The sequence below is a fragment of the Trametes versicolor genome, assembly GCF_000271585.1.
Source record: "Trametes versicolor FP-101664 SS1 unplaced genomic scaffold TRAVEscaffold_8, whole genome shotgun sequence".
Taxonomy (NCBI): domain Eukaryota; kingdom Fungi; phylum Basidiomycota; class Agaricomycetes; order Polyporales; family Polyporaceae; genus Trametes; species Trametes versicolor.
In genome coordinates this window covers 2,186,049-2,202,587 of record NW_007360328.1, presented here as the reverse complement: position 1 = coordinate 2,202,587, position 16,539 = coordinate 2,186,049, and the positions used below count along the sequence as shown (strand labels likewise).

The window sequence follows — 16,539 nt, the reverse complement described above, 5'->3', positions numbered from 1 at the left end:
TTATGGTGCACCCGCGTCATCTGCACCACCACGCTGCATCGCTTGCTCGTACGGGCAACTCGATGTCAAATACCTCCGGCAGCTCATTCCAACCGACCGACCTCTCGCTAGCAATGCGAGCCTTGACCATCACTCGGCATTGTTGACACAGCATGCCAGCCCCGAACTTGTCGTCGAACGGCGGCACGCTCCAAAGATCGGGTTTTGCGATCTCATCTATGTGGTAGTTGAGACTTGTGGGCATGCGCTTGAAGATCTCCACGCAGGACTCGAACGACATGCACCCCTCCGCGACGATCGGATGGAAGACGCGGAACGCGATCCCGATGGACTTCTTGACCAGCCGGTCCCTCGCCGCGAGGCACAGCTTGATGTCCTCGAGCGCGAGCTGCTCTCGGGTACCGTCCTCCCGTATGAAGCCCTCGACGATCTTTTCGTTGAGAGCGCAGCATGCGAGGAGCGCCGTCGGTAGCACAGTCGTCTCTTCCGTCAGACGGGCGAGGTTCACGACACCGATCGCTTGCCCATGGTCTTCAAACCCGGCGGGAAAGTAGTCGGGGTAGCTCCCCCATGTATCGAAGTCGCATACGTAGTGGTTCTTGAGGTACTCCATCGCGTGGTCGAGCAGCTTCGACATCTGGTACTTGTGGCCGAGCCGGACGGCCGCAGAGATCATGGCGTACGAGTATGATGGGGCAGTCACAAAGAATGGACTGAATGGGGCGCGTCAGCCATGCGAATGTATAAAATGGTGCTGGGAGAATAGACACCTCGAGTCGCCTCTAGGCATGTAGGCGCGCAGGATGTGCCGGAGGTCTTCGGGAGAGTCGGACACGTGGACCACGGGGCAGACGTCATCGTTTGGGGCAGAGGCGGCGGACGCAGGGTTGGGGGGTTGAGGCAGGGAGAACATGTCGCTGAACACCGGGGAGTGGTCGGCGAGGAGTCCCTTGTACACGCGAAACTCAACGTCATGGGCAACGAGCGTGATGTTGCCGTCGGGATACCAGAACTCAGCATCCCGCTCCCTTGCGCCAGGCCCGACCGTAAGTTCTTGAGTGTCGGCCGGTTCAGATGCGCCCGCAATCGAAGCAGTCCGTGCTCGCTTCCGCTTGCCCTGCATAGACATGGTCGCTGCAATACAGATCCACGTCGGAAGCTAGTAAGTGTCCCATTAATACTTGTATTGCAAGTATCTACGATGTTCATAACCTCATACTTACCAAATATGTGGTGTGTTTGAAAGAGGTGAACAGTGTTCGGTATGTCGTGGTATTGGAGGTGCTGGAGGATGTCGGACACGACAGCGGAAGTCTGGGAACCGCATCGACGCGCTAACAGCAGTATGACCGGGATCATGTGCCGGTGACTCACCGCGATTACCCGCAAAAACACCGAAGCGTGACATTACCCGATTACGGCACTGTGTTTCTTTCCACTTCCACGTCGCTGCGATACACTCCAGGCAAATCTGCCGCCTCAAATTTGTGAGCGAATATTGAATTGAAACATATATCAACGTAACTGATGGATTTCGGCCTTTCGATCACAGCTGCGATGTCCGCGCGCGCGACACGAAAGCGCGTCCGCACGTCTTCGTTTGTGGACGCCTCCGCCGACACTCATGATGGGTCGACTCAAACCGCTACAGACATCCAATCTGCATCCGAACCCGCTGCAAGAACGCGCGACGAGGAATTTTGGTACAGCGACGGAAGCATCATCCTGGTCGCACGCGACGTCGAGTTCCGTGTCTACAAGGGACTTCTCGCAGACCACTCCCCCGTGTTCAGAGACATGTTCTCTCTCCCTCAACCTCCTGTGGAGGACCAGTCGTCCTCCACATCTGCCGTATCTGTGGAAGACTCCTGTCCGGTGGTTCACGTGTCAGACTCCCCCGAGGACCTGCGGCACATGCTCCGTGTGTACATGCCGAGAGGCGGCCCGAAGTACATTCGCACACTGTCTGGCACTTTGACGTCACCGACTGTTCGTTTACAGTGCGTTCTTCCACAGTACTCCCAACTACTCGTATGACACGATCTCAGCGGCAATCCGTCTTGGCCACAAGTATCAAATGCCGGATCTCCTGAACAACGCTGTAGCCTTTCTCAAGAAGTACTACCCGACCGACTATCAGCAATGGAAGTCATCCGAAGACTACGGTCCTCCCGGGTTTTGGATGTACCATGCCATCGGTATCGTTAACCTTGCCCGCCTCACCGACGAGGTCGGCTTGCTCCTGATGGCGCTGCTTGTCTGCTGCAACATCGACGAGGCGGAAACCGTGGTCCGTGGATTCGAACGCGAGGACGGCTCGCGCGAGCAGCTCACGCTCGACGACGTTGTGCTGTGCTATTCCGCGAAGACCCGCCTTCAGGAGGAGTGCACGAGGATCACGCTCCGGGTGTGTCGGCCGCAGGCCTCCAGTGCGTGCAAGACAGTGGCAAACTGCGTTCGTAAATTCAAGCACGTGCTCCGGGAGCTCGAGGACGCGGATGCGGATGACCCCTTTGCGTATATGGACCCCTCTATCCGCGTGAGCGCTATCGAGGCCTTACTCGCAGATGACGAGCCGCGGCTGTGCGAGCCCTGCCGGGCGATGGTGGAGGAGCGCGATTCGCGCGAGAGAGTGGCGGTGTGGGCGAAGTTGCCGGAAATATTTGGCCTCGAATTGCCGCCAGCACCGGCCAACCACACGGATGAAGCTGGAGAGGGTATTAGTACACCTTGAGAGGGGGCGTCGAGGTACGTGCTAGACTTGCAGACACCGTTTGCGCGCCGATGATCCCTATACTTACCATCCTCCTGCTGATTCGAAGGTTCTCCCAGACGCCACAGGCCTATGGAATGGATTCCCCTCTCTCCGTATATTTCTAGCGCAACATCTGACAAAACGGCAAAGTATAATACTGTGATGATCTGCTTACGGGTATACTGAGTTTTTAGCGCGTGATCTCTGTCGGTCGCGCACGACGGTTCTGAGGCATACCTTTTGTACCCGTCCCAGTAAGTGCTCGAGTTTTCGTCAGGAAGTACCACTACGACCCTCAGCGATACCCAGTATCTCCGGCAATCTAGCCCACACCGCACGTTTTCCTTGGACTCGCGGCTCTTTGCCATCGCCTTACATGTCTGACACAGCTCATTTTCAACGTCGGAGACGTTAAGGATACTGAACGGCCCGAGGAACGGATCCGCCCCCGCCACTTCGTCTAGTCGTTTCTCGACCTTCATCATGAGGTGCCTAAATCCGGTTTTGCACTTCGCCGCCCTCGTGCACCTTTCCGCAGCGACTGGCCGCAAGGCGTGGAGCGCGACGCCGATCGATGCCTGGACAAGCCGAGGCTTGGCTGCAAAGCACAGGCCGATGTCGTGAAGCGCGAGCTGCTCGCGCGTGCCGTCCTCGCGCTTGAAGCCGTCGACGATCTCGCGGCCTAGTTGACAGCACGCGAGGAGCGCGGTTGGCAGGAGGCTCGTCTCTCCCAAGAAACGGGCGAGGTTGACGATGCCAATAGCCTCTTCCTCCACGAAACCCGGCGGAACGAATCCGTTATAACGGTACCAAGTGTCGTAGTTATTGGTGTAGTACGTCTTCAGGTAGGCGAGTGCTTGCTCGAAGAGTCTGGTCATCTGGTATTTGTGTGCCAGCCGCGCCACTGCCGCTATTTCGGCGAAGGAGGGATCCTCAGGGGATTCAAATGGGCTATAGGGTCACCGTCAGCTCTGTCAGAAGTCTGGCAAATACGAAATGTAAGGTGATACCTCGGATGATTTTTGTGGGTGTAGACACGCAGAACGTGCCTCCAATCTTTGGGAGAGTCGGATAGGTGGACTACAGGGCACCCGTCGGCAGTGGGGAGTGCCGTCGAAGGTATGGGTGGTTGTGGCAGGGAGAACATGTCTCGGAAAACGGAAGAGTTCTCGGAGAGAATTCCCTTGTAGACGCGGAATTCGACGCTACCGGCGACGAGTATGATGGTGCCGTCGTCGTACCAGAAGTCTTTGTCTCTGGTTCTCGTGGCGTTGCGATCATCTTGCTGCTCATTTGAGCTTTGTCCTGTGCCTTCCGGAATATCATGGCTGTTGTCGTTCGAGGACTCGAGCCGGGCTCGTTTTCGCGTGATAGGCCCAGACATCTCCGTTGATTATGAACCTGGTTATACCACACTGGTGAGAGGACAGTCAGAAGTGCTAGTATCACCGACAAAGACTCGACTTACCCGCGGGGGTTCGAGATAGTTGTACGCTTTAAGGATTGTCACTTGGGCGAGCTGTGCCAGCAGCGCGGAATAGAACGCGTAAGTCGTGCTACATGCACGCGCAGCAGCATTAGCAACTGCGCTGATCATGCAGAAGGTCTGCGGCCCAGTCAGTGTAGAGAAGATGCACCTGCGCTATACGCCGTCAGTGCCCGTCTTCCAAGTCGAGCAGGATGCAGCCGCCGTGGAACAAAGCAGCTGGCAGGACGGTGGGTGCACAGAAAGATGTGGTGAATGGTGGGGGCTGAGCGCTGAGCGCTGAGCGAGAGACAGGGAAGAAAATTAGACTTCCCGAAGGTGATATCCCGTGATCTACCGCAGCTACGTGCCGCGGCCATACGCAGTTCGCTTGCTCCTTGAAAGCATCTCCCTGTTTATCGAATGTGTTGCTTTCGCTATCCACAGTAGAATTCAAGAAACAGTCCGATCAGGAAGACCGCAATCCTTCTAGCTTGCTTGCAGGTCAGAAACATCTTGCCCGAAGTACGTACCGAAGCTCCGTGTGGCAAGAGTACTGATCACAGTTGTCGAGCTGAAGCTACAGGTGCCGACATTGCAATAACGCACCCTTTGCATACCACTCGCTGCGCCAATGGCAGAAAGCACAAAGCCCGAGGGGCTGTGTGTGAAGATACGAGATGCCGAGCTCTGGTTTGGGGACGGAAACGTGGTCCTAATGGGGGGCGTCATCGAGTTCCGGGTGTACAAAGACATCCTCGCCGACCACACGCCCGTCTTTGACGACATGGTTTCATTTCGACAGCCAGCATCTACTCCACCTCGTCCGATCGAGGCGTCAAGCTCTACCAGGGACGTTTGCGCTTTCATCTGCCCGCTTATGCCGACTTTCTGGGATCCCGTCTCGCTGCCTTCACGCGGAGGGAAGGACAACAGCTCGAAAAGACCACCGAAACATAACATCTGTGCCATGTCGCTACCTGGAACGGTAAGGTGAGGGGCGGGATCGGTGCGCAAGTAGTCTCTCGGCTTACATTCATTATCACGCTCACGATGCGGGAGCACCTGCGTTTCCGCCAGCCTGGACACCGACCCTGGGAGCCTCCGGCGGCAATGTGACCCCGAATATCTCGGGAAGCTTCGCCCATACCGCTCTCCTCTCGCTATTGTCGCGCTCCTTGACCATCGCCTGGCAGTGCCTGCAAAGCCCGGTGTCCGCGATGGTGCTGTAGAACACGCCACACGGCTCTGGATCGGAGATGTGGTCGACGAACTGCTCGGCACCGGTGGCCATCTTCCTGAAGGCTTCGAGGCAGCCGGGTGTCTTGCACCGGTCCGAGACGGTTGGCCGGAAGACGCGGAACGCGACCCTGATGGACTCCCTGATGAGCTTGTCCTTCCCGGCGATACACAAGCCAATGTCGTCGAGGCTGAGGTGCTCGCGGGACCCGTCGACGCGCTCAAAGCCGTGGGCAAGGTTTTTGCCGAGCATGCAGCACGCGAGGAGCGCGGTTGGGAGGATGCTGGTCTCGCCGGTCAGGCGCGCGAGGTTGACCACGCCAATTGCGTAGAATTGGTGCTTGAAGCCCAGAGGAACGTAGTCGGCGTGATCATACCAGGTCGTGTAGTCGTTTGTGTAGTGCCGCTTGAGATAGTCGAGCGCGTGGTCGAGCAACTTCGACATCTGGTACTTGTGGCCGAGTCGGATAGCTGCCGAGATTTCGTCGTATGAGTATAACGGAACACTGAGGTAGAATGGGCTGAAAATGATTCGTCAGCTGTGCATTATCCAGCTAATATAGACGAGACGTCGTGACGAGCGGTACCTGGGGTCGCCTTTGGGCATATATGCGCGGAGGACGTGCCGCAGGTCGTCAGGAGAGTCCGATAGGTGTACCACGGGGCAGGGGTCGTTTGTCCGAGTCGGGGAGGCGGCAACCGGAGGCTGTGGTAGCGAAAACATATCTTTGAATACAGGAGAGTGGTCGGCGAGAAGTCCTTTGTATATGCGGAACTCGACGTCGCCCGCTACGAGGATGATGCTTCCGTCGCAGTACCAGAATTCCTCGTCGCGCTTCCTCAAAACGGACTGTGCGGATCGCATGTGTTCTGCGTCTTGCTTCTCTCCATTTTGGAGACCGGAGCCGGACGCGGTCGACAACGTCCGGGCCCGTTTCCCGCGTGGAGCTGTGGACATCCGAGTCGTCTCTGTTACAAGATGGGCGATGAGCTAAGTATGCAACCGAAAACTAGCTAGTGTACGGGTATATATAGCGTAAATACATACCTTGAGGTTACGAGATATGTATTATTAAAAAGTCGATAGCGGTCGATGTGGAGGATGTCGGTGAAGCGTGGCGATTCCGAACGGCGAAGTAATGCGTGACAGCACATCACGTGCGAGTGACTCGCCGCGATTATCACGCCTGACACTTGCAGTAAAGCCAGAGCTCGACGTTCCGACCATCATCCACATACCCCCAAGGCAGGTCAGTTTTCAGCGCATCGTAATTATATGTCACTAGTGTTAACTACGCGACCATATTAGTACAGAAAATACCCTGGTTCTCGACTTGTTTGCTAAATTTGTGACCGCATCGCGACGCAACAGTTACAACGCCATTCATCGAGAAATGTCAAGCTCTACGGTCAGCCGGAAACGTCAAAGGACTGAACCATCGCTTTCGGATGGCTTCGACTCTCCCGCCAGAACGCGAGATACCGAGTTTTAATTCGAAAACGGGAACGTCATCCTCGTGGCCAAATCCTACGAGTTTCGCGTGTTCAAAGGAGTTCTTGCCCACCACTCCCCCGTTTTCCAAGACATGTTCTCCCTCCCTCAACCTGTATCCTCCACGTCACCTGAAAGCACACACATCTCCGATGCGTGTCCGGTCGTCCACTTGAGCGACTCCCCGGAGGATCTCAGGCACGTACTGCGGATATGCTTACCTAGGAACGATTTGAGGTGACGTATTTTCAAGCTCGGTATCTCCGAATACATATCACTCACTAGGTACTGCGCACAGGTTTTTCTCGTTCTCCGAGGGTCAAGACACCCCGTCGTTCGACATGGCCTCCGCCCTCATCCGCCTCGGACACAAGTACCAAATGCAAGCCATGGTCACACAAGGGATCCAGTACCTGAAACGCTGTTTCACCGACGACTTCCTCGTCTGGTCTGAGGGCCCGCTCTACGAGGACGACTGCCCAATCAAAAAGGATTACGCAATCGGGGTCGTCAACCTCGCGCGCCTCGTCGACGACCCGTCCCTCCTGCCCACCGCGCTCCTCGCCTGCTGCGCGCTCGACGCGGACATCGCGCACGGATACACGCGCGAGGACGGCACGCGCGAGACACTGTCCGCGGACGACCTCGTGCGCTGCTTCGCCGCGCGCATGGCCCTCGCCGCGCGCACGGCCCTCGCCGCGCGCATGCTTACGCTCGCCCTGCGCATATTCGAGCCCCGCGTGCGGGACTCGGACGCGTGCACCGGGCGGGCCGCGTGCGCGCGCGTGCTGCAGCATGTGCTGCTGGAGGTGCGGGGCAGGGCGGACCACTTCGCGCACCCGGACGTGTTCTCGTCGTGGCTCGAGCCGTTTGAGGAGGAGGAAGGGATCGGCTTTCTGGATGGGTGCTGCGCGAGCTGCCGCAAGATGCTGAGGAGGAGGGACATGAGGGAGCGGCTCGAGGTGTGGCTGGAATTGCCGGAGATCATGGGTGTGCGGGTGGACGGGTGGGACAGGAAGCTCTTTGCGGTGTGTGACAGATGATTGCCTATTATGCAGTACGTTCACTCGCATATCACGCCTACATGATTATGGAACAAGATGAACCCTCCGAATTGAGGTGGCGCAGTGTGTAATTGAATATAGCCTACAGCTTCGCAGCAGCCGCTCCCTGAGCGGACAAACTTGGCTATGGAACGCCCGCATTACCACCCGCAGCGTTAGCTGGCGCGTGCACCAACGTAACACCGAAGATCTCCGGCAGCTTCTTCCAAACCGCCCTCCTCTCGCGGTCGTCGCGCTTCTGCACCATCATCCGACACGCCATGCACAAGATGCCCTCCCCGAACTTCACATCGAGCGGCACCCCACACGGATCCGGATTCACCATATCCTCCACCCGCGCCTCCATGTTCGCAAGCTCGCGCTTGAACGTGTCCGTGCAGAACTGCCTCGACTTGCACCCATCTGCACTCACCGGCTGGAGGACGCGGACCGCGACCGTGATCATCTCGCGCACCAGGCGGTCCTTCGCCGCGAGACACAGCTTGACGTCCTCCAGCGCGAGCTGCTCGCGCGCGCCGTCCTCGCGCACGAAGCCGTCGAGGATGTCGTCGTTCAGGATGCAGCACGCGAGGAGCGCGGTCGGGAGGATGCTGGCCTCGCCCGCCAGGCGCGCGAGGTTCACGACGCCGATCGCGTGCTCCTGGATGCCGAAGCCGGCGGGCACGTAGTCCGGGTGGCTCGCCCAGGCGTCGTAGTCGTTTGTGTAGTGCCGCTTGAGGTACGCGATGGCGTGGTCGAGGAGCTTCTGCATCTGGTACTTGTGCCCGAGCCGGATCGCGGCTGATATCGCAGGGTACGAGTATGACAGGGAGGTCATGAAGAATGGGCTGCAAACGTTCGTCAGGCGCACGGATGCGAGGAAAGCGGGCGCAGATTGTACAAGCACCTTGAGTCGCCTTTAGGCATGTAGGCACGTAGAACGTGTCGTAGATCTTCGGGAGAGTCGTATAGGTGAACGACGGGGCAGGTGCCATTTTCGAAGGCGGAGGGCGAGGAGGCTTTGGTGGGAGGTTGAGGTAAGGAGAACATGTCCCTAAAAACCGAGGAATGGTCCGCGAGAAGTCCTTTGTATACGCGGAATTCGACATCGCGTGCGACGAGGATGATGTTGCCGTCGCTATACCAAAACTCGGGATCGTGCTTCCTTTCGCCCTCCACTAACGGTTTTACATCTCCTGCGCCCTGTGCCACATGTCCTTTAATATCGGGCGCGTCTGTCGCTCCCGCATTGGAAGCCGTCCGGGCCCGCTTCCGCATCGGCCGTGCGGGGAACATGGTCGCTGCACTGGAAATTGATTAAACGTTAGAATACATGCGCACGAGCCGTCAGTACTTCAGTCATCGTAATGGATGCTGGACTGACCAGCTATATAGTGTGCACGGGTTAGGCCAGCAAACAGTGTCTGTCGTACTAGAAGCTGAGCGACGTGACAGCGAAAGCTTGAAAATGGCACTGACGCGGCTTGACGCGGCCGGTGACGCTGTGACATGCATCACGTGCTAGTGACCTACCGCGATAGCCTCTCCAGAGCGTCGCGCTACCGCAGCAGCCCGCTGCGTTTGTTTCCTCCACTCGCGTCGACACTTTGCCCCCTCAAAATTGTGTAAGTAAATCGTAATTTAGAATATACCTGATAAATCGAGTTGTCGACCCGTATGCAGCACTACCATGTCTGCGCGTGTTACACCAAAGCGAGCCCGCGAGTCGGCTCTCGAAGCCTCCGACACTCAAGATCCCGCCACGCAAGGTGGACTTGAAGACATCCAGGTCGCGACCGAGTCTGTAGCAAGGACACGCGACAAAGAATTTTGGTACAGCGACGGAAACATCATCCTCGTTGCGCGCGACGTGGAGTTCCGCGTATACAAGGGCCTTCTTGCGGACCACTCCCTCGTGTTCAGAGACATGTTCTCTCTTCCTCAGCCTCATGCTACATCGTCATCAACCGCTGCACTGGCGGAGGTCCCATGTCCCGTGGTTCATCTGTCGGACTCTCCCGAAGACCTGCGCCACGTACTGCGTGTTTACATGCCCCGAGGCGGCTTAAAGTAATTCATTGACCCATTACATAGTGTCTTCGTACTGAATCACTGACGTTCGTCTATAGCGCGTTCTTCCACAAAGCCCCAGAATACACATACCACACCATCTCTGCGGCAGTCCGCCTTGGCCACAAGTACCAGATGCCAGATCTACTTGACAACGCTCTCGGCTTTCTCAAAGCGTACTACCCGACGGATTGTGACGCATGGAGGACAATCGACCGCGGACTGCCTGGATTCAAGGTCGAGCACACCATCGGCGTTGTCAACCTCGCGCGCCTCACAGATGACGCGAGCCTGCTCTTGATGGCGCTCTTCGCCTGCTGCAACATCGAGAATGCGGAAACGGTGGTTCGCGGATTCGAGCGCGAGGACGGCTCGCGCGAGCAGCTTGCGCTGGACGACGTTCTGCTGTGCTACTCCGTGAGGACCCGCATCATGGACGAGTGCGCCAGGATTACGCTCCGCGTATGCCGGCCGCGTTCCTCCGGGGCGTGCACTGGCAGGACGGCAGCCCACTGCGTTCGGAGGTTCAAGCAAGTGCTCCGGGACCTCGGGGACTCGGCCATTCCTCTTGCGTACCTTGATCCATCTATCCGCGTGGGCGCTATCGACGACTTACTCGCGAAAGGCGACCCGCGGCTGTGTGGCCACTGCCGGAAGATGGTAGAGGAGCGGGATGCGCGTGAGAGGGCGGCGGTGTGGAAGAAGCTACCGGAGATATTCGGCCTTGCGCTGCCGCAGCCAGATGGCGAAGGGGGGCAAGCTAGTGACGCTTCCTAGGATGGTGACCCTTGATAGAAGAAGTAAAGGTACGTTGATTCACCTTTTGCGCCGATGCCAGGCCCTGCGTTTGCTACCCTTCCACTGACTCGAGCTTTCGTCCAACCGTTGCAGGTGCATTCAATGATTTGTATTTCCAGGTACGTGCTAGGTTAGCTCGGAGTCAGTTTTTGTGGCGATGATATCTGTATTTGTCATATTCCTAGTAACTCGGAGTTCCGCCCAGATGCGACAGGTATATGTAACGGATTTCCCTATCCTCCCTGTACTTGTAGCGTAGCATGTAAAAACACGACAGAGTATAATATTCCGACGCTCCGTTCAAGGATCTGCCAATTTGATCTGTGAATGCGTAAGTTGTGTTCGTCGCGCGCGAGGGTACTGCCATGCAGCACTGTAGCGCACCTTTCAAACGTATCCCACCAAACGTCCGAGTTTGAATCAGGCAGCACCGGCCGCTTCATCATCCGCTCCTTCTCCAGCCAGGCCCTATTTGGAAATCCCTACTGTAACTTCCCGACCAATCCGGCGGGGGGTTTGGGGTGTGACCGCCCGGATACGAAGCGGCGCGGCCCAAAAAGCGGCGCGACCGGTGGTGACCGTGACCATCCGGTACGAAAAGCGGCGCGCCGCCCCGCAGGGCCGCCAAAAATGCCATTTGCGGGTGTGACGGGCGCCGGACCACAGGGGAAAGCGGCGGAGGCCGCTGTGACGCGGGACAGACCCCCAAATGCGGGGCGGCGGGGGTAGTTGTGACCTGTGACCCGCCGCTTTGGTCGGGAAGTTACAGTAGTATCTCCGGCAACCTGGCCCACACCGCGCGTTGTTCCTCGGATACGCGGTCCTCCACCATCGCCTGGCAAGCCTGACACAGCAGCCCTTCCGCGTCGGCCTTCAGGATGGTGAAGGGGCTCAGGAACGGGTCCGTCTCCGGCGCCATTTCGCCCACCCGCCCCTCGACGTTCCTGAGGAGCGCCTTGAAGTCCTTTCTGCACTGTGTGCCTGTCTTGCACGTCTCCGACTGTTCTGGCCAGAAGGCGCGGAGCGCGATCCTGACCGACTCCTGGATGAGCCACGTCTTCGCCTCGAAGCACAGTCCGATGTCGTCTAGTGAGAGCTGCTCGCGCGCGCCATCCTCGCGCGTGAAGCCGTCGGTTATCTTCCGGTCTAGTTGACAGCATGCGAACAGCGCGGTCGGTAGAAGGCTCTCCTCTCCAAGGAAACGGGCGAGATTGACGATACCGATGGCCTCGATTTCCGCAAAGCCGGTGGGAACGAGTTGGTCGTATTTCTGCCAGGTGTCGAAGTCGTCGCTGTGGAACGTCTTCAGATATTAGAGCGCTTGGTCGAGGAGTCTGGTCATTTGATACTTGTGCCCCAATCGCGCCGCCGCGTTTATCGCCGCAAATGAGGGGCGTTTAGGGGTAGCATAGGGGCTATGTGTCTGATGTCAGTTGTGCCAAAATTCTAAGGAGCCCAACGACCTACCTGGGGTGGATTTTAGGCGTATACACACGCAGAACGTGCCTCAGATCCTCGGGAGAGTCAGATAGATGAACTATGGAGCACCCGTCGCCACTGATGGGAGGTGCAGGAGGTTGTGGCAAAGAGAACATGTCTCGGAAAACGGCAGAGGCCTCGGAGAGAATCCCCTTGTAGACGCGGAATTCGACGTCCCCAGCGACGAGTATGACGGTGCCGTCGTCGTACCAGAATTCTTCGTCTCTGGTGCGCATGGCTTCGGTGACCTCTTGCAGCTCCTTTGAGCCTTGTGTTGCGTTCTCCCGAATATCATTGTTGTCGTCGTCATTGGAGGACTCGATGCGGGCTCGTTTCCGGGCAGTGGCGCGCGCAGACATCTCCGCCGTTGTTGTAAAACCTGCAAACAGTACAGCGAGAGGACAGTCAGAAAGTGCGGGCACCACCCAGAGTGGATATCTCGACTTACTTAGATTCGCGGTAGGGGTACACTTCGAAGATAGCTACCGCAGCGCTACCGACGGCGAGAACGCTGCTATTGTTATAGTATGCACGTGCCACGTTATCACAGACGCTGAGCTTCGGAGTGCGGCGCAGACATAGTCCCTTCTTAGTTCCTATGCACCGCGTAGCCCGTGCAGAATGTGCGCATGCCACTTGCTATAAGTATGTACAAGCGTACAGTGTACTGCCCCCCGGTACGTTGATTTTGCTCGGGGGATACATGAACTGGGGAATTAGCGCAGGACGTTAATTTGTTACTACTCTCGCCCTCGCGCTGAGAGTTCATAGAGTCGGTATCAGCATTGGTACCACACTATACACGCAGAAAACGCCTCTTCGCCTTACGCCGTTAGCCCCCTTCTCGCAGGTTGGGCGGGATGCAGCCGCCCTCGTAGAAAGCAGTTGACGGGGAGATGCCAGGAGCACAGGTAGAAGCGGTGAATGATGCGTGCCGAGGGAGAAACGGGGAAGAATATGGGACTTCCCGAAGGTAGTATCCGGTGATCTACCGCAGCAACACGTGGTGGCCACACGCAATCCACGTTCTCTTTGAAGGCCTCTCTCTCCTCCTTTCTGGACGTGTTACTCTCGCTGTACACAGTGTCTCAAAACAGCACACCTTCAAGCAGACTACATTCCATCTAACCTGTCTTGAGGTCGTCTGAATTACGTACCATAGCTTCGTGACACAGTGATCACAGTTGCCGAGCTGAAGCCGCAGGTATACTTCGATGTGCCTTCAATAATGCACCCTCTGGTTCAGATTGCGCCGATGGCTAAACGGGTAGAGCACGAGGAGCGCCTTGCAAGGACGCGAGATGCCGAGTTCTGGTTTGGGGACGGGAACATCATCCTTGTGGCGCGCGACGTCGAGTTCCGCGTGTATAAAGGCATCCTCGCCGACCACTCCCCCGTCTTCGACGACATGTTCTCGTTTCCCCAGCCAACACCGTCTACTACGCCTTCTCTCGCAACGTCAACGGGTTCGACTACGGACACTTGCCCTTTCGTCCACCTCACAGACTCGCCGGAGGACCTGAGACACCTGCTCCGGGTTTGCATGCCGAAAAAGGGTATGTTTAGGTGAGTGCACTGTGTACGCTCAAAATCTCGCGTCCGAGACCATAGCTCATGCCCGGCTTACCTTCAGCCCCTTCACCCTCAACAAGCCTTCATATCACATGGTCTCTGCCCTCATCCGTCTCGGTCACAAATACCAGATGAACGGCCTGACCGCGGACGCCGTGGGCTACCTGAAACAATGGTACGCCCCCAAATACTGGTCGGACTGGGCGGGGAAAGTGCTGTACGGCCTCGACGCGCCCTTCCAACGGGTCCACGCAATCGGCGTCGTCAACCTGGCCCGCATCGTCGACGAGCCGGCGATGCTCCCCGCCGCGCTGCTCGTATGCTGCTCGCTCGAGCAGGAGATCGTCGATGGGGGCGTGCGCGAGGACGGCACGCGGGAGACGCTTCCTGTGGAAGACATCGGCCGCTGCTTTGTAGCACGCGCACTCCTCGCGCAGCAGGGATTCACCCTCGTGCTCCGCCTCTTCACGTACCCAGTCTCGTTGGGTTGTACGACGCTGTCTCAGTGCGAAAGGGAGCTACAGGAAAGGCAGGTGGAGGCGATGCGCTACCTGTCCAACGCCTGGCACTCGGACGTGTTTGTACATGCTGCGCACATTCTCAGGTCGGAAATGGACTGCTCGAGCTGCCAGACGATGCTGATTGAGCGCTATGTCCGTTTCGGGGCGGATTTGTGGCATCGACTTCCCTATCTCTTCGGAGTGGACTTGGATCGCGATGACTAGTCTCATAACTCAGAACATATCATCGTCGTGTTTATAGATTCACGGGATGGGTAAAATTTCACTTGTACGCACCTTGACCAGCGATGAAGCATGTACAGGACGGCTTGACCGAGTCGCGGTTCACCAAGTAAAGAGCGCCGTCGTGGTCGTGTTTCTTGGTTAACGGACAAGTTATGGAGATCATGCTGGATAGACGAGTAGTCTGGATAAACGCAGAGCTGCGCCCCTCTAGTGCGACGTCCTAGTTCCTGACACGCGATTTTGTTCGTTGGGCGAGACGCACCTCGCGCTGCGGAGACTCAAGCCACAGAACCTTGGCGCTATGCTTGGACGGGAGGGGCGTTGAGTTTCCACTAACCGTGTGGTAGGTGTGATATCAGTACTTGCAACTCAGAGCCTTCCGCGGCCGCTAGAATACTAGGACCTTTCCGTTGCTCGAATGTCTAGACCTAATGACGGCGACGGAAGGCGCAGGCGGCATTGGTCTGCAGCTTCACACACTGGAAGCCGACGGAATTGTATAGGATTGCTGTACCCCCAAATCAGAACCAACCGATACCTCCGAGCTCACTTCGGCGTACCTCGTAGAGATTGCGATCAAGTGGCACCAGCCACCGCTGCACCATCCGCCACTACTCCGCCCGGACCCGGATCCTCGAGGCCGAGTATTTTGGGCAGCCTCGTCCACACCTCGCGCCTCTCCAAAACTCCACGAGTCTGCGCCGACGACCAACAAGAACGACACAAATCACCCCCCAGATGGCACTCCAACCGGACGAGCGGGCACACGAACGGATCCGCCGTCGCAATCTCGCGCACCCAATCCGCCGCCTTCCGGACGAGCTTCCCGAAGCCGCGTTCGCACTGCGCCGTGGTCTTGCACCCCTTCGAGAGGCGTGGCTGAATGGTGAGGAGCGCGACCCGGACCGACTCTTGCACGAGCCGGGTCTTGGCGGTGACGCAGAGGGCGAGGTCGTCGGAGGTGAGCTGCTCGCGTGTGCCGTCTGCACGCGCGAAGCCACAGACGAGCCGCAGGTTGAGCTGGCAGCACGCGAACACCGCGGTCGGGAGGAGGCTCGTCTCGCCGAGGAGACGGACGAGGTTAAGGACCCCGATAGAATGCACGTCCGAGAAGTTGGGCGGGACAAAGAGGCCGCGCGTTATCCAAGAAACGTAGTCGTTGGTGTAGTACGTCTTCAAGTAGTCCACGGCCTGTTCAAGGAGACTCGTCATCTGGTATTTGTGTCCCAGGCGCGCGGCCGCCGCTATTGCCGCATATGAGGGATCTTTGGGGGCCTTGAACGGGCTATACATCCGTCATTAAAGATGCTAAACCCCGAGAACCTGAAACGCTTCATACGGGGTACATACCTCGCGTGATTATTGGGCATATAGACGCGTAGAACATGCCTCAGGTCCTCGGCAGAGTCGGGTAGGTGCACTAGAGGACAGTCCTCGCCGGCGGACGGCGTGTTCTGGGACGAAACCATTGGAGGTTGCGGTAGGGAGAACATGTCGCTGAAAACTGGGGAGTTCTCGGAGAGAATGCCCTTGTAAACGCGGAATTCGACGTCGCCAGCGACTAGTATGATGGTGCCGTCGGTGTACCAGAACTCTTTGTCTCTGCGTCGCACGCGCTTAGAGCCGTGTTGCGCGCTGCTCGAGGATTCTGCTGATACACTCTCTAGAACGCCAGTGCCATCGCCATTGGAGTTGAGCCGAGCTCGTTTTCGCGTAACGCGCCCAGACATCAGCACTGATGCGAAAAAGCTTATAAGCTGGTGCAGGCAGAATATGAGACGGAAAGTGCAAGGAGGTGTCAGCAGCGCTGGTAGGATTCACTCACCTGCGTGGATTTGAGCTCTGGCGGTACGCTGCAGAAGGATTTTGGCACCTTCAGC

The 16,539-nt window shown here is 57.5% G+C and overlaps 8 protein-coding genes across 8 annotated transcripts; 3 read left to right on the top strand and 5 right to left on the bottom strand.

Moving 5' to 3' along the window:
- Positions 1-16: 16 nt before the first annotated feature.
- Positions 17-4,139, bottom strand: TRAVEDRAFT_128344 (uncharacterized protein; the record flags this gene model as incomplete). The annotated part of the gene is made up of 2 exons (XM_008042570.1): positions 17-713; positions 3,766-4,139. The coding sequence occupies 2 exons, from the start codon at positions 4,137-4,139 to the stop codon at positions 17-19; spliced, it is 1,071 nt and encodes a 356-aa protein (XP_008040761.1).
- A 1,129-nt stretch (positions 4,140-5,268) lies between these two features.
- On the bottom strand, positions 5,269-6,324 carry TRAVEDRAFT_127403 (uncharacterized protein; the record flags this gene model as incomplete). Its single annotated transcript, XM_008042569.1, has 2 exons — positions 5,269-5,965; positions 6,038-6,324. The coding sequence occupies 2 exons, from the start codon at positions 6,322-6,324 to the stop codon at positions 5,269-5,271; spliced, it is 984 nt and encodes a 327-aa protein (XP_008040760.1).
- A 628-nt stretch (positions 6,325-6,952) lies between these two features.
- TRAVEDRAFT_127241 (uncharacterized protein) lies at positions 6,953-7,994 on the top strand (the record flags this gene model as incomplete). The annotated part of the gene is made up of 2 exons (XM_008042568.1): positions 6,953-7,188; positions 7,250-7,994. Coding segments are annotated over 2 exons (981 nt in total), but the record flags the coding sequence as incomplete, so codon positions are not given.
- A 145-nt stretch (positions 7,995-8,139) lies between these two features.
- Positions 8,140-9,272, bottom strand: TRAVEDRAFT_128165 (uncharacterized protein; the record flags this gene model as incomplete). The annotated part of the gene is made up of 2 exons (XM_008042567.1): positions 8,140-8,842; positions 8,902-9,272. 2 exons carry the CDS (start codon positions 9,270-9,272, stop codon positions 8,140-8,142), a joined length of 1,074 nt encoding a protein of 357 aa, XP_008040758.1.
- Positions 9,273-9,819: 547 nt separating this feature from the next.
- Positions 9,820-10,469, top strand: TRAVEDRAFT_81124 (uncharacterized protein; the record flags this gene model as incomplete). The annotated part of the gene is made up of 2 exons (XM_008042566.1): positions 9,820-10,064; positions 10,124-10,469. Coding segments are annotated over 2 exons (591 nt in total), but the record flags the coding sequence as incomplete, so codon positions are not given.
- A 1,156-nt stretch (positions 10,470-11,625) lies between these two features.
- On the bottom strand, positions 11,626-12,700 carry TRAVEDRAFT_49730 (uncharacterized protein; the record flags this gene model as incomplete). Its single annotated transcript, XM_008042140.1, has 3 exons — positions 11,626-12,154; positions 12,212-12,277; positions 12,330-12,700. The coding sequence occupies 3 exons, from the start codon at positions 12,698-12,700 to the stop codon at positions 11,626-11,628; spliced, it is 966 nt and encodes a 321-aa protein (XP_008040331.1).
- Positions 12,701-13,596: 896 nt separating this feature from the next.
- TRAVEDRAFT_49729 (uncharacterized protein) lies at positions 13,597-14,638 on the top strand (the record flags this gene model as incomplete). Its single annotated transcript, XM_008042139.1, has 2 exons — positions 13,597-13,907; positions 13,975-14,638. The coding sequence occupies 2 exons, from the start codon at positions 13,597-13,599 to the stop codon at positions 14,636-14,638; spliced, it is 975 nt and encodes a 324-aa protein (XP_008040330.1).
- Positions 14,639-15,235: 597 nt separating this feature from the next.
- On the bottom strand, positions 15,236-16,389 carry TRAVEDRAFT_127664 (uncharacterized protein; the record flags this gene model as incomplete). Its single annotated transcript, XM_008042565.1, has 2 exons — positions 15,236-15,944; positions 16,010-16,389. 2 exons carry the CDS (start codon positions 16,387-16,389, stop codon positions 15,236-15,238), a joined length of 1,089 nt encoding a protein of 362 aa, XP_008040756.1.
- Between the last annotated feature and the right edge of the window lie 150 nt (positions 16,390-16,539).